Here is a 22,247-nt window from a genome sequence, read left to right on the forward strand (position 1 = left end):
CATGTTCAGTCTGGATCTTTCCATTTCTCTCTGGCTGAACTCCCCCTGGTAGCTACAATAAAACCCACCTCTTCAACCACACCTTGGAGCTGTCATGTCCTCACTTTCATTCATAGGTCAGGCTGGGCAACGAATCAAGATTAGCATGCTATGAGCCAGCTTTCTGGAGCCCAGTGCCTACGGTGGGACACCTTGGTGCAGGGAGGAGGGGATTGGACCTGCCTCAATGGAATGTACCAGGCTCTGCTGACTCCCCCTGGGAGACCTTGCCTTGGAGGAGGTGGGAAAGCGGGGGGGGGGGGGGGGGGGGGGGGGGGGGGGGGGGGGGTGTAAGTTGGAGGGAAAGGCTGGGGGGTGAAAGGAGGGAGGAGAGAGGAAATCTGTGGTTGCTATGTAAAATGAATAGTACCCTCTATGAGCATATGGGATGTATTAACAACAACAACAACAACTGGTATCCCTTCTTTTCAGGTGAGGAAACCTAAAACTTCACATGGCTCATGACGGGAGGATTACTGGGTCACATGCAGATACCTAGAAGGAGTACAACCAGAGTTCCAAGCCAGATCCTGGCTCTCAACCTCATGTGCATTGCTTCATAATTACACAAGGCTTCAGTCCTGGGTCTCACTTCTGGAGGAGGTCACGACAGTGTGCAAATGAATCATAATGGGACGACATGATGATGACATAATTGTTTTTAAATGGCATTGGAGGCAAACGAGACAGCTAGCTGTAATACTGTACTGAGAATGGAATTGATCTAGGACACAGAGGTCTGGTTATTAATGATTTAAGGAATCAGAGCAACTAATACATTATGCCTATGCCTGAGAAACGGAAAGGTGCTCTGGGAGGTAGGGTAAAGACGAGACATTTGTCATACTCATTGAGAATAGCCCCTGGGGAACTTTCATTGCCAATAATCAAGGAGAAAGCATGAACCCACCTACCTTTGACTCCAGGGGCAAACTACAAATCAAACAGCAGGATCTTCTCATGAAAGCAGTTGCCTGAGCATCACAAGAGCCACATAATTCATCTGCCTTTGCTTCCTCAGCACTCCCTGTCCCACCCCCAGTCTCTCCTGAAAGAGAGAGGCAGATAGTTTCTGAGGAATTCTGCATTATTTGCTGATTGGAGAAAGATGTGAGAGACTGGGACTGTTTATCATACAGTCTACTGCAACAACCATATCCTTCCTTCTTTTTTTTCTTCCTTCCTTATTCACTCATTCATTCATTCATTTATTGGTTTTATAAGACATGATTTCTCTGTGAAGCCTTAGCTATCCCGGAACTTACTCTGTAGACCAGGCTGGCCTGGAACTCAGAACTCTGCCTGCCTCTGCCTCCCAAGTGCTGGGTTTAAAGGCGTGTGCCACCACCACTCAGCTCTTTATTCTCTCGCCCTGGTTGACTTGGTACTCAGTTTGTAGCCCACGCTGGTCTTGAACTCACAATGCTCCTGCCTTAGCCTCTAGACCAGAGGTTCTCAGCAGTTGGTAGAGATCCTTTTTGAGGGTCAAACAGCCATTTCACAGGGGTTGCCTAAAACCATTGGAAAACACAGATATTGCAATACAATTCATAACAGTAGCAAAATTACAGTTATGAAGAAGCAACAAAAAATAATTTTGATTGGGGGTCACCCCAACATGAGGAGCTGTATTAAAGGGTTGCAACATTAGGAAGGTTGAGAACCACTGCTCCAGACTCTAGAATCTAAAGTGCTGAGATACAGATATGAATCACTATATCTGGCCTGTCTGGGATATTTTTTGTTTATTTGTTTGTTTTTCTTTTTTTTTTTTTTTTTTTTTTTTTTTTTTTTTTTGGTTTTTTTTTTTTTTTTTGAGACAGGGTTTCTCTGTGTAGCTTTGTGCCTTTCCTGGGACTCACTTGGTAGCCCAGGCTGGCCTCGAACTCACAGAGATCCGCCTGGCTCTGCCTCCCGAGTGCTGGGATTAAAGGCGTGCGCCACCACCGCCCGGCTTATTTGTTTGTTTTTCAAGACAGGGTTTCTCTCTGTAGTTTTGGTGCCTGTCCTGGAACTAGCTCTGTAGACCAGGCTGGCTTCAAACTCACAGAGATCCCCCTGGCTCTGCCTCCCGAGTGCTGGGATTAAAGGAGAGCACCACCACTGCCCAGCTGTCTGGGATATTTGTTACAGTCTTGCTAAGAAACCCTGAGTAGCCTAGAACTCACAGTAATCCTGCTGTGTTAACCTTCAGAGTACTGGTATTACATACGTGGACGGCCATGCCTGACTTGTGGGCACTACTACTCTTAATCCTGTTTTAAGACAGAGGAACTAAGATACAAGAAGGTTAAATAACTGCCCGACCTCGAGTCTGGTTGTGAGTTCATCTCTCTCTTTCTCCAGAACTTAAATGCATGCTTGCATGTATACATGTGAGATTGAGTGAGACACGTTTGAGGTAGGTGATTGAAGCAGTCTCTAGGTATTCCTGGCTGGACTTGAATTTGTTATTTAGCTCGGGTTTGGCCTTGAACTCTGATCCTCCTGCATCAGTTTCCCCAGTGTTGGGATTACAGGTGTGCATCAATACACAAGCTTATTTCCACTTTCTAAACTTAGATTCAATAAAGTCTTTAGCAAAACTATGAGCTTTTGGCTTGTAATAGTCTCTATATGTGCTGTGACCTTGGTTTTGGCTTTCAGGCTAAATCTCTCTGGGGAAAAGGATTATATGGATGAAGAGGCTCAACACTCAGGGCAGTGACTTGGTATTAATTTCCTTCTTACTTTCATGTGGTTTGACTCTCTAGGATGCCCGCTGGAGTCTCTGAGAATTTTTGTCTTCCCCAAGAGCAATTCTAAAACAGTTTAGCGCTTCTTCCTCTTAGCGTCTCTAGTTTGGAGTCTCATGGCATGTGATCTATTATTTCTAAAAAGCCATATCCCTGTAATATTTGTCTTATTAGGACAGGTTATGTAGCATCAGCAAAAAAGAAATCCCAAGTGTCCATGCCTAAACAAAACCAAATTGCCTCACTCATCTCAAGTCGGCTTCCGGGCCAGCACCTGTCTCCCTGGGAACCCAGCTACTCCAACATGTGGCTCTGCTCTCTCAGTACAAGACCTAAGCGCTCTATAGCAGGGTGGAGAGAACAAGTCACAGGTAGTTCTGTTTGATTCGGCCTCGAGGTGACAGCCATCAGTTCTTTCCGGCTCATCGACCACAGTAAGTCAAATGCTCCTGGTAAACTCTGAGGGGATTAAGAAGTATCAAAACCCATGACCTTCTGTGAGTTGGACATGTCTGTGTTTGTCCCATAGTATATCACACACTCTCTTCCCCTAGGCTAGTTGCAAACCATCCACTTAACACACTAAACTTGAACCTTCCACCTCTGAACCCACCAATCACTGCTTCATCCCCTTTCTGTTCTCTGGCATGCTTTGCCTTCTGTCAGATGACCAGTGCTCTTCTCCTTAAGGCATGGCTCACACTTGCAGAATTTTCTCTCTTTTTCTCCCATGCTTCATTTTACATCCAATTTTCCAGGAGCTACTCAGCTGAGAGTGGTCTGGAAAGACCCCCCTGACTTCCTGCAATCGGAGTCAGAAAGAGCAAGAACACTCTTTCTGGAGAAGGGGGTGAGGAAAGGGGAGTATGGGAAACACTGAAGGCATGAAAGCAGGTTGCATTACTCCTCTGGGAGTCAGGTCCTTCGGCCATCCCTGGAGTTAGATAAATACACAGTAGATTCAAAGAACCTTGTGAAACTGACCTCATGACCGTTGTAGAAATGAGTAAGGCTTATTGTCTTAGTCAGGATTTCTATTGCTGTGAAGAGACACCATGACCACAGCAACTCTTTAAGTTAATTTAATTAGGGTGGCTCGATTACAGTTCAGAGGTTCAGTCCATTATCATCATGGCGGGACATGGTGGCACACTGGCAGACATGGTGCTGGAGAAGTAGCTGAGAATCTTACATCTTGCAGGCAACAGGAAGTTGTCTGAGACACTGGGCAGTATCTTGAGCATATGTGAGACCACAAAGCCCACTTCCACAGTGACACACTTCCTCCAACAAGCCATACCTACTCCAACAAGGTCACACCTCCTAGTAGTGCCGCTCCCTTTGGGGGCCATTTTCTTTCAAACGTCCACATTCATCCACAGTACATGTGCATTCGGATCTGAAGGAACAGTAGTATATCTTTTATTATTTTGCATTACTGGGGAAACCTAGGACCTGCCTATTCATGCTAGGTGAGCACTCTACCACTAGATATATCCTAAGCCCTAGTATTTTTTGTTTGTTTGTTTGTTTGTTTTGTTTTGTTTTTCGAGACAGGGTTTCTCTGTGTAGCTTTGTGCCTTTCCTGGAACTCACTCTGTAGACCAGGCTGGCCTTGAACTCACAGAGATCTGCCTGGCTCTGCCTCCCGAGTGCTGGGATTAAAGGCATGTGCCACCACTGCCCAGCTTTGTTTTGTTTTTATTTATTTTGTTTTGCTTTGTTGAGCTACAGTCTCATGTAGCTCAGGCTGTCCTCAAATTCAATGTGTACCTGAATCTGGTCTCCTGATTCTTCTGCTCTGTTTCCTAAGGGGTAGGTTTCTAGACACAAGGTACCACTGCTGGCCTTTATTACTTTTTGTTTGTTTTGGGGTTTATTTGTTTGTTTGTAGTTTTGATTATTATGATAAGATCTTTCTATAGAGGCTTGGCTGGGTGGGTACTTTCTTTGTGGTCCAGGCTGGAATTTTTTTTATTTACTTTTTTATTTCATTTACATTGGTATTTTGCCTGCATGAATGTCTGTGTGAGGCTGTGAGATCCTGAAGTTAGAGACAGTTGTGAGCTACCATGAGGGTCCTCTGGAAGAGCAGTCAGTACCCTTAACCATTGAGTCATCTCTCCAGCCCCAGGCTGGAATTTTAAGCAAGTACCTCCCCAATTCCTTTGTGTGACACACACACACACACACACACACACACACACACACACACACTGATACATCCAATATCTACCTCAGGCAAGTCTGGAACTTACTATGTAGACTAGGCTAGTCTGTTGTCAGACTTTCTTTGGACTACAGGCTCCCAAATAATGATACAGAGACTTCTTATGAATTATGAAAGTGTGACCTTAACTTAGGCTTGTTCCCAATTAGCTCTTATAACTTAAATTAACTGTTTATATTAATTTACATTCTGCCATGTGTCTCGTTACCTCTCCTTAGTACTGTATGTCTGACTTCCTCTGTGTCTTGTTGGTGAAATCCCAGAGCCAGATTCTAACCTAGAGTTCCTATCTCTGCCCAGAAGTTCTGCCTATCCTCTTCCTGCCTAGCTATTGGCCATTCAGCTCTTTATTAAACCAACCAGAGGTGCCTAGGTAGGTGAGGTAAAACAGCAACACATCTTCACAGTGTGATCAAATATCTTGCAATGCTAGCCTTGAACTTATTCCAATCCTCTTGCCTCTACCTCCAAAGTACTAGGATTATTAAGCATGTGTAACCATGGCCACTTTTAGATTCATTATTGTAACCATATATACAATTAGCAAAACAATTTCTGAGCATGTGTGTGCCTAAGAAGAGAACATATAAAGCTGATAGCAAGAATTAGCTTACAGAGATTGCTTTTTTTTTTCTTTAATAATTGCTTGGGCCGGGCGTTGGTGGCGCACGCCTTTAATCCCAGCACTCGGGAGGCAGAGCCAGGTGGATCTCTGTGAGTTCGAGGCCAGCCTGGGCTACCAAGTGAGCTCCAGGAAAGGCGCAAAGCTACACAGAGAAACCCTGTCTCGAAAAACCAAAAAAAAAAAAAAAAAAATTGCTTGGATTCTGTCTTATGGTTTTCTATTGCTGTGAAAAGACCCCATGACCACAGCAACTCTTAGAAAGAAAACATTGAATTGAAGGGGCTCACTTACAGTTTCAGAGGTTCAGTCCATTATCATGATGGGGAGCATGGTAGTATGCAGGGTGATGTGGTAATAGAGCTGAGAATGCTACATCTTACAGGCAACAGGAAGTCAATTGTCACACTGAGGGAAGCTTGAGCAAAAGAGACCCCAAAGCCCTCCTCCACAGTGACATACTTCATTCATCAAAGCCACACCTAATAGTGCCGCTTCCTTTGGGGGCCATTGTAGGCACACTTTTTTTTCCCACCTGCCAGTTCCCAAATAACCAACATGGAGACTCAATATTAATTACAGATGCTTGATGGATAGCTCAGGCTTGTTATTAGCTAACTCTTACATTTTAAATTAACCCATATTTCTTCTTTTCTTTTCTTTTATCTAAATAACTTTTTTTTGTTTTGTTTTTCAAGACAGGGTTCCTATGTGTAGTTTTGGTGCCTGTCCTGGATCTTGTGCTATAGACCAGGCTGGCCTTGAACTCACAGAGATCCGCCTGGCTCTGCCTCCCAAGTGCTGGGATTAAAGGCATGCGCCACCACTGCCTGGCTAAATAACATTTTTTTTTTTCATATTTTATATATTGACCACACTTACCCTCCCTACTCTCCTTCCATTCCTTCTCCATTTCCCATCTACCCCTCTCCCCATCCACTGCTCTTCCTCCATCTCTATTCAGAAAGGGGCAGGCCTCCCATGGGCTTGAACAAAGCCTGGCACATCAAGTTGAGGTAGGACCAAGCTCCTCCCCTTGCATCAAGGCTGGACAAGGTAATCCAGCAGGGGAACAGGTTCCCAAAAGCCAGCTAAGCAAGGGACAGGTCCTGATCTCACTGCTAGGAGCCTCACAAACAGACCAAGCTACACAACTGTCACACACATGCAGAGGGCCTAGGTCAGTCCCATGCAGGCTCTCTAACTATTGGTCCAGAGTCCATGAGCTCCTACAAGCTCAGATCAGCTGTCTCTGTGGGTTCCCCCCACATGACTCCCTTGGTTCATACAATCCCTCCTCCCTTTCTTCAGCCAGACTCCAGGAGCTCAGCCCAGTGCTTGGCTGTGAATCTATACATCTGTTTCCATGAGTTACTGGATAGATTATCTCTGATGACAATTAGGATAGTCACCAATCTGATTACAGTAGATGACCAGTTCAGGCACCCTCTCCACTATTGCTAGGAGTCTTAGCTGGGGTCATCCTTGTGGATTCCTGGGGGTTTCGCTGGCTCCAGGTTTCTCCCTAGCCCCCAAGTAGCACCCCCATCAAGACATCTCTTTCATTACTCTTCACCTCTGTCCTGCCTCCAACCTGCCTCCCACACCCAGCCTGCCCAACCTGCTCCCTCAAGTTCCCATCCCTACATCACCCCCACCCCTACCCCAGTTTACCCAGGAGATCTCTTCTATTTCCCCTTCCCAGGAAAATTCTTGCATCTCTCTTTGTAACTCATATTTCCTATCTACCTTCTGCCACCTGGCAGTACCTTCTTTTAACAAGGCATGCTCATCTTGCTTCTCTCTGCATCTTTCAAGACTCCCAAGACTTCACCCTTCTTCCCAGTGTCCTCCTAGCCTGGCTCTCCTGCCCAATCTCTTCCTGCCCAGCTATCAGCCAATCAGCTTTTTATTAACAATGAGAGCAACACATTTTCACAGTATGCAGAAGGATTATTCCACAGCAGGCCATTTTCTTTCAAACCACCACAGAGTCAGTATACTGAAGGTTAGGTACACAAAGAAAAGAGAATGGTAGTGGGGTGCATGGGTCAGTGTGAAATACTGCATAAAAGATTTGGGGTCTCTCGTGGTGGGAAATAGTCATTTAGTCTTTTGGAATAAAGAGCCAATGGGAATAGAATACTAAAATTACAAAAAGTAGGCCAGGTGATAGTGGCGCACGCCTTTAGTCCCAGCACTTCTGAGGAAGAGGCAGGGGGAATCTCTGAGTCCCAGGCCCCCTTGGTCTACAGAATGAGTTCCAGGACAGTCAGGGCTACACAGAGAAGCCCAAAAAAAAAAAAAAAACAGCAACAAACAAAAAAATCAACCGACCAACCAACACAAACAAATAAATAAATAAATAAAATTAGAGAAAGTCGAAAAAGGGAAAGTGGTTAGTTAGCTTGAAGAACAAATTTTGAAATCCTTAGAATTCTAAGACAATAGATTTAGGAAACAAGACTTTTTTTGGCTTTTCAAGATTTTTAGTATAGTCAAATGAGGAGGTCCATTTCACTTCAGCTTCTTCACTGCCAAATGAGGGGGAAGGGCCTGCTTCAGTGTCTCTGCCTCCTTCTTGTCTGTGATAAGCAGGGTAGAAAGGTATCTGTTGTGGTGAGCTTTGTTTCTCTTTTCTTTCTTAAAGTGTATTATTTGTATGTGTACAGATGTTTTGCTTGCCTGTATGACTGCACCATATACATGTAGAGCCCATGGGGGAGGGAGGGAGTGTTGGATCCTCTAAGACTGGAGTTATGGATGGTTGTGAGCCACCCTGTGGGGCTAAGACTTGAACCCAAGTCCTTTGGTTTTTGTTTTTGTTCTTGTTTTTTGTTTTTTGTTTTTTTCAGAACTGAGTACCGAACTCAGGGCCTTGTGCTTGCTAGGCAAACGCTCTACCAATGAGCTAAATCCCTCCCCCCTCCAAGTCCTTTGGAAAAGCAGTCAGTGCTCTTAACCTCTGGGCCTTCTCTCCAGCTCCCATCCTTGTTTTTCTTGATCTTGATAGATTTGGCATCCTTTTGCCTGTCTATGAGCAGAAAGTTCCTCAATGTTCTGAGGTACATTGAGAGAGTACTCAAGGCACCTGGTGAAAACTCAAGACGTGTGTGTGTGTGTGTGTGTGTGTGTGTGTGTGTGTGTGTGTGTGTGTGTGTTTTGAGATGGGGTCTTATTTTGTAGTCTTGGCCGGTCTGGTACTCATTATGTAGACCAGTATGGCCTTGAATTCATAAAGATATGCCTGCTTCTGTCTCCCCAGTGCTAGGATCAAAGGCATATGCCCAGAACCCAAGACTTTTTTTAAAGATAGGATCTCACTATGTAGTTCTGACTGGCCTGGAACTCACTATATAGACCCTGATGGTCTGAAGCTTTGGGTGGTCTTCCTGCCTCTGCTTCTCAAATGTAGGGATTACACTTGGATTTTAGATAATAAGGTCTTAAAACTCACTGATTCCAACTCCAATTTTATGTTTCCCTGGGGCTATCTTCTTGACATGTGCTGTTCATGCTGCCCTTTCACAACTGCAGGAGTGAATCCCCATTATTTCTCAAGCTCCCTTGATCATTTTTAAACAATTCTTACCTTTTTCCCCCCTGTCTCTTCCCTATTTTCTTCATTGTTTGAGATACAGTCTTGCTATAAAGCTCAAGCTGGCTTGGAATTCACTTATTTAGTCCAGGTTGATCTCAAAGTCATCATCCTCCTGCCTCAGTCACCCACTTGACTAAAATTACAAGCCTGTGTTCCCAGGGAGAACTTGTTCTTTCTTTGTATATAAAATTCTTGTTGCATTAGAAGAGATGTCTGCAGGGATGAATCCTCCTCGTTCAGACTCATGGTCCTCTGTTCAACAGGATAGTGTTTGTTTTTTACTTTGAAAATTTAAAGTGTGTGTGTGTGTGTGTGTGTGTGTGTGTGTGTGTGTGTGTTTGTGTAGACTCAGGTCATCAGGCTTGCCTGATAAGCACTTTTTGTTTTTGAGTCAGGGTCTCTCTCATTAGCCCTACAGTCTGGAACTTGCTATATAGAATAGGCTGGCCTCAAACTCAGAGAGATCGGCCTGCCTCTGCCTCCCAATTGCTGGAATTAAAGGCATCTGCCAAAATGCCTGCCACTACGCCCAGTGTGGCGGGCACTTTTACTGGATGAGCCACGAGGCTTGGCCTTTGACATGGGAACTTGAAGCAGTAGAAGTGTGATGGGATGCAGAGCTGCGAGTCACCAGTTCAGGACATTGGTTTCTACATGGCCAGAAACTATGGCTGGCCCCTCCATTGTAAAATGACGGGCTTGGGTGCCACTCAGTGCCGGCTAACAGACCTCCTAAGCCTGACTTGTCTCACATAGCAAGGAGTAAGCATCCTGCTCTCTGGGAAACAAAAGAGCAAATGTAGAGGGTGCTGTATGTAGACAGACTCTGCGCTGTCCCACGTTACACTGAAATGGAGAAATGAGTTACCTGTTCCCTGCTTCTGATATGCGAGCGGGACTGGTGCGTGGCACATGGATACTATGCTTAGGTTTTCATCTGGCTCTGTCGTCCCTACTAAAAATAGGCCACTGGTGTCAGACAAGCTGAGTCATTTTCATACATGACTATGTGGAGGAAAAGTGGCAAAGGTCACCAAGGCTCTGTGGACTGTTTCCCTTCGGACCAGACACCACCCCTGTTCCAACCGGCCCCTCTTTTTTCTGTTGTTTTCTTTTTCTTTCAGATAAGCTGTATCCCTTAAATAGAAAATGTTTTCAAGAGCAAGGTATTGTGATTCAGTTTGCTCATGTCCTGTTTCTGATTATGGACTGACCTTGCCTTAGATTTCATTGATTTATTTATTTATTTTTTACTTTTCTGAGGGGTAAAAGTCGATGCTAACCTTTGTAACTGCACTTTACTGTCTGTAGAGTGATTCATATAGAGTCACCCCCGCCCCCCCCCCAGGGATGTGGCAACCCAAGGACAGGTTCTAGCTAGTCTACATGTGTTCTGTCTTCTTCACAACCCCCAACCCCACCAAACAGGATCTTACTCTGCAGCTGTGAGCCGAGGCTGTTCTGGAACTCACTGTGTAGCCTAGGCTGGCCTCTCACTTATGATAATCTTCCACTTCGGCCTCTGAGTGTTAGAATTACAGGTGTGAGCAACTATGCCTGGCAAAAGTTAAATTCTTAACAAGAAGGGATCTGGAGGTCATCCCTCGTGATGCCTGTTTAAAGACCTGTTGGCAGTACAGATGTATTTGGTTGGCACTTATGGAGTCGGCTCTATAGCACTACCAACAACAGCAACAGGCCTTTCAAAAGAAAAGGCAACGGGGCACTCTGAAAAATACCCTGACACTCTTCAAGAGCCCAACATTCCATAACCAAACTGCCTCTCCAGACATGTTGCAGTTTGTATGGCGTGATGAGTCACTTGGCTTTGCACACTGCCATACCAGCAGACCCGAGCCCTGGGGGCTCTTTCTCTTTCAGTGACTTTCTCTCTCCCCCTAGGTGGGAACACAAGTGTGCGAAACAAGAAAAAAAAAAAAATAGAATCGGATAGAAATCACTGTAGCAGTTCCATAAGGCTGGCTGCACTACTGGACTGATAATTCCAACCTTCCCCTGATTATAACTGTTATGCTTAGGAAGAAACTCCACCCTTCCTTCCCTCATTAACTCCCCGCCCCACCCCCAACTGCTTGCCATACTGTCTCCGCTAATTTTGCAAGGGCAAGGAATCTCATGGAGTGGAATTTCCTTCCCTTTAGGAATCAAAAGTAAACACTCCAAAGTCCACTGTGACCTGTTTTTCCTTGATAATTCTTGGTCTTTATGATAATCTCAGTCCTTGGGGATTAGATGTGAGTTCTGGGAATAAGAGGCTTATTATTACCTACATAATTAGGAGCTGACTACCAGGCTCCTGTTACTACTACTAAAAGCAGAGTCAAAATTTTACTTATCATTAATCTCTCTCTCTCTCTCTCTCTCTCTCTCTCTCTCTCTCTCTCTCTCTCTCTCTCTCTCTGTGTGTGTGTGTGTGTGTGTGTGTTGTGTATGATTTGTATATGATGTACATTGACTATGTGTGACCTTGGGCATATGTGTGCCACTGTATACAGGAGTATACAGGAGGAGGTCAGAGGACAACTTTCTGAAGTCAACCATACACTATGGTTACCAGGAGTCAAACTCAGATCATTAGGCTTGCTTGGCAAGGGCTTTTATGTGCCGAGCCATCTTAACCCATTTTATTTTATTAAACGTTTTAAAGATTTATTTATTTATTATGTATACAGCGTTCTGCCTGCATGTACTCCTGCAGGCCAGAAGAGGGCACCAGATCTCATTACAGATGGTTGTGAGCTACCATGCCGTTGCTGGGAATTGAACTCAGGACCTCTGGAAGAGCAGCCAATGCTCTTAACTGCTGAGCCATCTCTCCAGCCCACCCATTTTATTTTTATTTAAACTTTTAAAAATATTTTGTTTGTTTCAAGGTAGGGTCTCACTATGTAGTCCTGGTAGGTCTGGTACTTAATACGTAGCCTGTCAGGTTTCAAAGACACCTGGGGTAAGTCTCAGTAGGCTCCTCCCAGCACTTTTCACCCCTCTCCCTACCCTAAACCTCTTCAGCCCCGGGGATGAACTTCACTTTCCTCCCCCAGCTTCTCTGATCTCTATATAACCCAGTCATTTTGATTTGGCACTCTTTTTGGTCTCCTTCCTTGCTCTTGGCCTCCAGACCTACTGTTCCTCTCTTGGTCCACTTGTCTCCTCTCTCTTCTCTTCCTCTTCCACTCAGTCCCCTCCTCTCATTGCCTGGTTCAGTCTGGACCCTTCCAGATGCCTCTGTTTTCTCCCTCATATCTACAGTAAAACCTTCTCCTCGACCAGACATAGGAGCAATCACGTCCTCAATTTTTCACTCATAGTCCAGTCTGGCCTGGAATTCACAGAGATCATCCTTGCTCTGCCTCTTGAGCACTGGAACATAGGTGTATACTACAACAACTAGCTTATTTATTGATTGCTTATTTACTGAGGAAGTGAAAGGGTGGAGTCTATTACTTACAGGTATTAGATGGACATAGATAACTGCAACACCCTGTTGCAGTCCAACAGCTCCACTCAGTTTGTGATGATGAGTTCATCCACGCTGCCCTGCATAGTTCACATCTGGCAGGTGTCGACAAATGATGATGGCTATCTTTCAGGTCTGGTGCTCTATCATGGCAATGAACAAAGGGTCTGTCTCCTTGACCAGCTCCACCATCACAGGACAAAAATTACAGTGTGGAGTGCTGGGCATCTAAGCTCACTCATTTTGGCTCAGTGTTCTCCTGACCCTCCTGCTCAGCATTTTCCAAGTCATCTGCTTTCTCCTCCTCCCATAGTCAAAGTCACATCATCAAATCTTGCCTTTCTCTGACATAAACATAGACCAATGAAAACCACACCTCCATCCATCCATCCATCCATCCATCCATCCATCCATCCATCCATTCATTTTTGGTGCAGTCTCATGTAGCCCAAGCTGGCCTAGAATTCACTATGTAGCTGAGGCTAGCCTTGAACTTCTGATCCTCTTGCTTCAAATTCCCAAGGGCTGAGAATACACTCCTATGCCACTGCGCCTGGCCAGAACTATAATTTTAATTTTAATTTTTGGTTTTTCAAGATAGAGTTTCTTTGTATAACAGCTCTGGCTGTCCTGGTACTTGCTTTGTAGACCAGACCTGCCTCAAACTCACAGAGATCTTGCTTGTCTTTGCCTCCAGAATGCTGAGATTAAAGGTATGCGCCACTGCCGCCCAGCCCTAATTTTAACTTTTAAATTACATGTATTGTGTGTGTATATGTGTGAGTGGGAAGGTGCCACAGTGTGTGTGCAGAGGTCAGAGGACAATGTGTGGGAGTAGCCTCACTGCTTCCATGTAGGTGCTGGGAATCGAATACACAGCATCAAGCTTGGCTGCAATATCTTTACTCAATGAGTCATCTTGCTGGCCCCCAGAGTCAGAATCTTAGAATGGAAGGAAAACTTCAGTATTTTTGTTTGTTTGTTTGTTTTTCCAGACAGGGTTTCTCTGTGTAACTGTGCTGGCTGTCTTGGAACTTGCTTTGTAGACCAAGCTGGCCTCGAATCTGCAGAGATCCGCCTGTCTCTGCCTCCTGAACGCTGGGATTAAAGGCATTCGCCAACATACCCAGCTGAAAACTTCAGTCTTAAACAAATCCCAATATTTAGGGCTGGAGAGATGGTTCAGCAGTTAAGGGCGCTGACTGCTCTTCTAGAGGACCCTGGTTCAATTCCCAGTACCTACATGGCAGCTCACAACTGTTTATAACTCCAGCTTCCAATACTCTCACATAGACATACATGCAGGCAAAATACCAATGTACATAAAAACAAACAAATTATTTTTAAAAACCCAATATACTACAAATGAAGAAATTAAGGTTCACTAGTCTTTACTGTGGAGACTGGCACTGAGTAGGTCTTCAGTAAATATTGTTTCCCACGCCACCTAAGTTGTTCATATGACAGTCCATATGAGACTACAAGGTTCTCAACTTCAAAACCATTTTGGTTCAACTCTCTTACACAAGGTTATGTGGTTCTACTGGATCTACTGGTCCATAAATCCACGGTATTATTTCATTTATTTATTGCATTGCTGGCAATTGAACCTATGGCCTGGTGTATGCTAAGTAAGCACCATTAAACTACCTTTCCAGTTTTCTCTTTCTCCTCTATCTGTGTATCTATGTATCCATCCATCCATCCATCCATCCATCCATCCATCCATCCATCCACGTATCCAGCTACCTACCTATCTATCTCTGTTATGTGTTTGTGTTTTGACACAGGCTTTACTCTGCATCCCAAGAGTACCTGGTGCTCACTAAATACTAAATAATCCAGGTTGACTTCTAACTCACAACCCTTCTGTCTCGGCTCCCCAGTGCCGGTATAACAGATGGGAGACATCGCACATGGTTTCATTTATTAGCTTTATTGAGATATAGTTCATATACCATACAACTTAAGTACAAAGTAGAATGCCTTTTAGTATATTGACAGAGTAGAACATCACTTCAATTTCAGAAGATTTCCATTACCATAAAAGAAATCTCACACCCATTACTGATCACTTCCATTTATCATTATCATGCCTCATGCCCCCAACATTAGGTAACCACTAACTTACTGTCTGTGTCTCTAGATTCCACAATTTATGGACATTTCATATGAGTGGGACCATATATTTCATTTAGTGTATGTTTTTAAGATTAATCCATGTTGCAGTATGTACTTTATTAATGAATATTATTCCATTACACACATTTGTTGCACTTTATCCATTCATTAATTTTTTTAAAGATTATGTGTATGAGTGTTTTGCTGCATGTATGTATATGCATTATGAGTGTGCATGGTGACTGAAGAAGTTAGAAGTAGGCACTAGATCCCTTAGATCCCTTGGAACTGATTGTAGGAATGGTTGTGAGTCACCACATGGGAGCTGGGAACTGAATCTGGATCTTCTGGAAGAACCACCACCGCTCTTAACTGTTGAGCTATCTCTCCAGCCCCTATTCTTAAGTTTTTACAAATCTTTTGTGTGTGTATGATGAGTTTATGTGCACCACTTGTATGTCGGTGCATACAATGTATGGCCCACAGAGGCCAGAAGAAGTAAGGTCTTTTGGAGCTGGAGTTACAGGTAGTTGTGAGCTGTTGCATATGGGTGCTGGGAACCTAACTGTGGTCCTCCACAAGAAAAGTAAGCACTCTTATGTGCTGGGCCATTTCTCCCATCCCTTATTTTAATTTTAAGATTTATTTATTTGGGGAGGGAGCACATGTGGACATCACGAAAGAGCTTTCAGGAGTTGGTTCTCTCCTACCATGTGGGTTGGTGACAAAACTCAGGTTGTCAGGCTTGGTGGCATGGAACTTTACTCATGACCTATTTTTATTTTTTCAATTATTTGTGTATGTGTTTGTGGGAGTCTGTGCATGTGTGAATGCAGTGCCCCTTGGAGTCCAGAAGTGGTTACTGGATTCCCTGGAGCTTTGTGAACCCAGGTTCTCTGCAAGAGCAGTACTTGCTTGTTTTTTGACCAGAGATCAGTACATGTCTTACCCACCGAGGAATCTCCCCAGCTCACTCTTATGTTAATTAAAAAATTGTCTTAAGTTACATTTTATTTATGTATGTGCTACATCATGTGTGTGAAGGTCAGAGGACAACTTGTGGGAGGTGGTTCTTTTTACCATAAGACCTGGGGATCAAACTCAGGTTGCCAGACTTGGTGACAGGCACCCCTACCTGCTGAGTCATTTCACTGACCCCTAAATTTTATATTTTGAAGTAAGGTTTTGCTCTGTGGTCCAGGTAGGCCTGGAGCTTATGATTTTTCTGCCTTAAACTGATGACCTGATTTGGATGTCAGGGATTTACATGGTGGGAGGGAATAACTTACTCTGACCTCCATTTGTGTGTCCACGGCACACACACACACACCCCAAAAATGTAAAAATTAAAAAATAAGTAGCACACATCTTTAGTCTCCAAAACTTGGGGGGCAGAAGCAGGCAGATCTCTGAATCTGAGTCGAAGCTGGTCTACAAAGCCAGTTCCGGGACAGACAGAGCTACACAGAGAAACCCTGTCTCAAAAAACAAAAAACAAACACACAAACAAAAATTTCCCCCCCAAACGTTAAGTGTACAATAATATTGTAGAAAGACAAAATAAAGTCTCCCTCTAAGTCTTCCAGATCTTCTGACTACAGGAAAATAGAGGTACCTTTGAAGACTAAGTGACAGCACTCATGAAGCGGTAGGGAAGGGAGAGAGAATATTCACAGCAGGACTTCCAATGTAATATCAAAGAAAAAAAGCCAACGTTTTCAAGAGGAGATTAAGAAGTGGTCGGTGGCCTGAAGGGGAAGGCTCAGTGGTTAAGAGCATTGGCTGCTCTTCCAGAAGATCCCGGGTTTGATTCCTAGTACACATGTGGGGGCGCACAACAGCTAAAATGCCAGTTCCATCTGATGTGACATCGTCTTCTGGCACTGCACGCTTGTAGTATCCAGACATGCACGCAGGCAAAACATTCATTCACATAAAAGGATTGTTTTTTTAAAAAAGGGATAGGCTATTTTGGGCTATGCCTCAACTAGCTGGGCAGCATTCCTATAACCCAGATGTATACACAGGGTAAGGGTGAGAAAGGGAGACCTCAAACTTAAGGGGTAGTGGTGTGGGGGTGAGGGAGAGTGGCAAAACAGACACAAAGTTAGTCCTGATAACAGTTCTCATCTTTTTCATTTTGAGTTTATAGATTGGCACTGGCTCAACCTCCGTAGTGTTTTTGTTGGTTTCCAGGAAGATCAAAAAAGTAGGAGACTTTGGGGACGATCTGGATCCTCTAAACACTAAATTGAGGGTATTTAGAACCCCAGGAGCTGGCCGATTTTCTCCCAAATAACTTGTCTATTTAAGTCCTCCCTTATTTTTAGATGAGTCGGAGTCGTTGTACTTCTGAGTCACCTATGGCAAAGAGAAGGGGCTTTTAGGAGTGTCTTCCGGCCAACTTGAGGATGGGAGATGAGAATACAGGGAAGTGATCTTTGACTCAGCCTGCCCAGGGCTTGGGTGTTGTGGCATTCCCCACAAGTGACGCACTCCCAAGCGGGGTGACCTCATGTATCACGGGACTTATTCCCACCACTGACTCCACCCCATATCCTCCGCAGCTTCTCATCCTCTCACTTACCAGCTCCGCCTCCCTTTCAAGATCTGAGAGGGGGTGGGGTGGCTGCAACCTAGAAATGCCTTTCGTGGGCGGGGAGCAGAGACACCCAGTGTTTGGGAAAATGCTAGAAGTGGCACGCACTTTCCCTTCTCCAGATGCTTGGCACTTCTGGTTTAGGTTATCCCTTCTTTTCTCTAATCCCAACCAGTACGATCTTACTCGAGGCAGCCTTATCCTTTGGACAGTCCTCCTCTTAGTTAGGCTTGTTTCCCTCGTTCTCTCTTTTCCATTTTTCTCTGAGTCCGGAATTCTCAGTAGGAAGTGGTCGGCTCGGCTCTCTTTCCTGCTCTAGCTGCGTGACCTTGACTAACCCACAACTTCCCTGGGCCTGGTTTCTTTGTCTGTGAGACAGGGGCCACACGTCTGGCGCGCCACGAAGGCGCTGTGTGAGCTGTAGACAAGCGAAGAAGGCGCTCGCAATCCCGTCGGGAAAGAGGAGTTGTCACCCTCCAGAGCCCCTCCCTTTCCTCCGGGAGCGCCCCGCAAACGCAGCCTCCGGCTGTCACTTCCTCCGCCGGCCGCCTCCCGGCCCGCGCGGCGCCGGGTGTTGGCGTCACAGCCGGCGCCGCACGCAGCGGCAAGGCCCCGCCCCCGGCCGCGCCTGGCCTCCCGCGAGGGCCCCGCCCACCGGGGCGACGCGGCGCCGGCCCCGCCCCACGGGTGACGCGTCGCGCGCGCGGCCGGGCCGCCCCGGCAGTTGGTGCAGCGGCGGTTGGGGTGAGTGCGCTTACCCCACCCCTCCCCTCCTCGGCCCGGGCCCCGGCCCCCCATCCCGCGGGGCCCAGCCCCAGCGCCAGCCTCCGCCGTGCCCGTCCCGTGCGGGCCCGTGCCGCCCCTCCGCCGGCGACGCCCGGGGCCGCCCGCCCGCCCGCCACCATGGAGCTGGAGGACGGTGTGGTGTACCAGGAGGAGCCCGGCGGCTCCGGGGCCGTGATGTCAGAGCGGGTGTCCGGCCTGGCCGGCTCCATCTACCGCGAGTTCGAGCGGCTCATCGGGCGCTACGACGAGGAGGTGGTCAAGGAGCTGATGCCACTGGTGGTGGCCGTGCTGGAGAACCTGGACTCGGTGTTCGCGCAGGACCAGGAGCACCAGGTGGAGCTGGAGCTGCTGCGGGACGACAACGAGCAGCTCATCACCCAGTACGAGCGGGAGAAGGCGCTGCGCAAGCACGCCGAGGAGGTGAGGGCCGGCGGCGGCGGCGGCGGCGGCGGCGGGGGCGGGGGTCGCGGCCCGCCTGCGGACGCTGGGCGCGCCGGGGTGGCCTCCTGAAGGGCAGGCCTGAGGCCGGGGCCCCGGGAGGTGCTCCGCCGCCTCTCGGGACTCCGGGACCCCGGCCGACACTGGAAGCCCTGGCAGGCCAGCGAGCGTCCGGGAGAGGGGTGAAGTGGGAGGGAGGGCCCGGGGAGGAAGCGACACCCTGGCATGAGGGCACCTGGGGCTACCCGAGGGCGGAGACTTGAGGGTGTCTGGTTGCTTCTTGTTTCGGGAAGTTTCCGACCACCGAGGATAGTCGGGTGCCGGTTCAAACTTTTAGCATTGGGGAGGGGGGCAGTGCTGTCCTGCCCGTGAGTTCCGCTGGCTTCGGTGCCTTTCCAGGGGGCTGCTGCTGCTTTGGGAAGTTAGAGATCTCCCTCTTTCGGTCAGTTTCTTCTTGACATTTAAATCCTCTCGAGAAGGAAGTCTTATTTTTATGCCTGATGTACCTTGCTTAACACTTTGTCAACCACTTAGATGTCGAATAGCAGTGCCCAGTAAGTACATAAAGTGAACTCATTTACTTTATTAATGTTCCTCACCGAGGCATTCCCTTCGTATCAGGTGGTAACCTTGGACAGTTCCCTCACAGACTCCTCTATTTATAAAGACGACTGGGGGGCGGGGTTGAGGAGGTGTGGGTGAGTGTTGCGACACTTTTCCTGTCTGCCTTTGCTTTGCATACTGCGGTTTACGAGTGCACTTGGCTGGCTCTTTGCTCGAACACCTGAGCAGTGACCTTTGTACTCTCACCTGAATGCGTGAGCCTTTTGGAACACTGGCTGTAAATGATCCTCTGGCTTTTTGAGCCAGTTAAGGATTTTCGCCTTCAGGCTGAGTGCCTTGGCATTGTTTCTGAGGAACTTTTCTTTGGCAGTCAAAATGCCCTTCTTGTTTTTGCTTCCAAGACAGCTAGTACACCTAGATAAATACATGGTGATTGAAGGAGACTAATTATCGAAGGAACCACGTGTTGTTTTTCAAAAATTCATGACACGGTTGGAGTATATGAGATTTGTTTGGCAGCTCGTGTCCTAGCATTAAGTAGCCAGCACCGTTTAAAAGTTTTTGTTGTATGTACCTCTCAATTCCATGATTGTTTTTAAAAAATCCTAATTATAGTCATGCTCTCTACTCGAGATTTTGCAGTCCACCTGTCTCAAAGGAATAACATTGAATTTACCAAACAAAATTGACTTTATTTCAGGAGTGTGTCCAAATATACATGGAGGGAAGGGTTGAAAAAACGGATGAGACCACAAATTCTGTTAATTTCTTGCTACTATTTATAAAACAGATCAAGGCCTTTGAAGTGGCTTGCCACTTGGTGTGGATACAGGCCTTTGCCTTTGTGTGGATGCAATTGGAAGAGAATGGGGCCACATAACGAAGAGGTCAGGAGCAGGCCCAGTGTGACCTATCACCTCTGGTAAAGCAGAATGCTCCCACCAGCCTTAAACTCTTGTCAATCCATGTAAACAGGGATGAAATGTCAGGGTCACACATTCCAAGAAAACCATCTGCCACAGGTTGCAGAATCAGAAAAGTACTAGGCTCTGTTTTGTATTTATTTCTTAAGTAAATGACCTTAAAAATAGGCTGCTCATTAGTTACATCTTTAAATCCCCATAATGAAACCTTTGGATAGACTCCTGACCTGAGAATTGAGAACACTGATGAACTTCTAGATGAACCACTTCCCAAACTACAAACATAAAACTACATCAGCAGCAGCACTCATGTAAGATGATAAGCTGTTTTGCCTACACCTAGAAGTTCACTCTTCCAGGCCAGAGTACAGAGTGGATTCAGTTTAATTCTCTCCCTGAATGCTCAGTGCCTTTAACCTAGAGATTAAGAGCATGCTCTTATAGCAGAAGTGCTCCACGGAGGGTATTTATAGCCAAAGTAATTTGAAAGCATGGTAATTGTGCATCTCTAGAGTGTAAAGTAAATTCTGGGCACCGTTGTGGAAATTTAGGGAGGTATGGAAATGATGAGGATGTTAAGGAGTCTGTGAGGTGCTGTAATGTCTTGCTTGCAGAAATTGCCAGGAAGGAGGCAGAAATGTAATCTCTATTATAATGGTTGTACTTAATTTGAATATGCTCCACTTTTCTTGCTTTTATTTGTGTGTGTGTGTGTGTGTGTGTGTGTGTGTGTGTGTGTGTGTGTGTGTGGTTCGTTTGTTGTTTTAGTGACTCCCTTTAGAACTGTCTTAGGAACTGGAATATAGCTCAGTGGTAAAGTATCTATCTGCCTGTTCGACCTGGGTTCAGTCTCCAGTACTGCAGCAAGTTACCACCAGCACCAAATTACAGCAAACAAAATGCATAAAGGCAGAGTTGAGATCCTAAGTTTTGGGCCAGTTTCAAATGCTAATAAATCCTTTCACCTGCCACTTTTCCCTTTGGGTTCCCTGTCACACAGCTGTCCTTGAACCCTGGCCCAGCAGATGCTTTTGCTCTTATAGTTCCCTTGCCATACAATGTCTTCCCTCAGAGCTTGATCTGGCCAGCTCCTCCCCCTCTTTCCTTTCCTCCTTTCCTTCCCTGTTCTCTTCCTTTTGTCCTGACCTGTGCTTTCTTTCTATATAAACTTTCTCTGTTTATGTACCCACATTAGCCTTGAACTTGAAATCCTCTTGCATCAGCCTTCCAAGTCTTGAAATAGGCTTGTACTGCCATTCCTAGCTAGTTTCAACTATATGCTCAGTTTAAATTTCACTTTTTCACAAGACTTTGTCTGTTATGTACTGAAATACTGTGTAATCCTTGTGAGTCCATTTATTTATGGTCCCCCCCCCTTTTTTTTTTTTTTTAAAGATTGATGTATTTCCAAGGCTGGTCTAGAACTTACTGACCTCAGATTCCTGAAAACAATTATGTCTTAGCTTTCTGGGTGCTGGGATTGTAGATATGCTACCATGACTGTCTCATCTCTAAAATTTACTTACTTCATTTATTTACTTGAGCATGCTTGAGGATGGGTGGATGTTTGCCAAGGCTCATGTGCAGAGGTGGGAGAACTTAAAGAGGTCAGTTCTTTCATTCTACCTTATTGGTCTTGGGGAATGTGGTACAGACCTGCTTGTTATGTGGGTGCTGAGATTTGAACTTGGCTCCTCATGATTGTGCAGCAAGCACTTTTAACTGCTGAGTCATCTTTATAAAAAAATTTTCCTTGTGTGGTGGAGAAGGTACGTGTGCCACAGAGCTCAAGTGGAGTTCAAAAGGATAGCTTTTGGGACTTGGCTCTACCCAGTGGGTTCTGAGGGTTCTGGGGATCAAACTAGGGTCATTAGGCTTGATAGCAAGCTTATTTTGTTTGTTTTTTTTTTTTTTTTGTTTTTTAGAGACAGGGTTTTTCTGTGTAATAGTCCTGACTCTCTTGGAACTCGCTTTGTATACCAAGCTGGCCTTGAACTCACAAGATCCACCTGACTGTACTTGGGATTAAAGGTGTGTGTCACCACCGCCCTATGCAGCAAGCATTTTTTACCCATTTCACTGGCCTTCTTTTTTAGGATCTTATATATCCC

The 22,247-nt window shown here is 45.8% G+C and overlaps 1 protein-coding gene and 1 long non-coding RNA gene across 7 annotated transcripts in view; one reads left to right on the top strand and one right to left on the bottom strand.

Moving 5' to 3' along the window:
• Nucleotides 1–16,943: 16,943 nt before the first annotated feature.
• Nucleotides 16,944–17,998, bottom strand: LOC121831423 (uncharacterized). Its single transcript, XR_006074846.2, has 2 exons — nt 17,414–17,998; nt 16,944–17,187 (listed from the first exon to the last, which is right to left on the bottom strand). It is a non-coding gene; the product is annotated as an uncharacterized LOC121831423 (long non-coding RNA).
• Nucleotides 17,999–18,154: 156 nt separating this feature from the next.
• The window catches only part of Spag9 (sperm associated antigen 9), a 142,545-nt gene continuing 138,452 nt past the window's right edge, over nt 18,155–22,247 (top strand). For 2 of the 6 annotated variants that reach the window (XM_076543169.1, XM_076543171.1), the window contains exon 1: nt 18,155–18,631. In XM_076543169.1, coding sequence (XP_076399284.1) covers nt 18,329–18,631 — 303 coding nt within the window. In that variant the 5' untranslated portion in view covers nt 18,155–18,328. The remainder of the gene's footprint in view (nt 18,632–22,247) is intronic. The other 4 variants (XM_076543166.1, XM_076543167.1, XM_076543168.1 and 1 more) reach the window with 2 other exon arrangements.

The sequence above is a fragment of the Peromyscus maniculatus genome, chromosome 8, assembly GCF_049852395.1.
Source record: "Peromyscus maniculatus bairdii isolate BWxNUB_F1_BW_parent chromosome 8, HU_Pman_BW_mat_3.1, whole genome shotgun sequence".
In the NCBI taxonomy this organism is placed as follows: domain Eukaryota; kingdom Metazoa; phylum Chordata; class Mammalia; order Rodentia; family Cricetidae; genus Peromyscus; species Peromyscus maniculatus.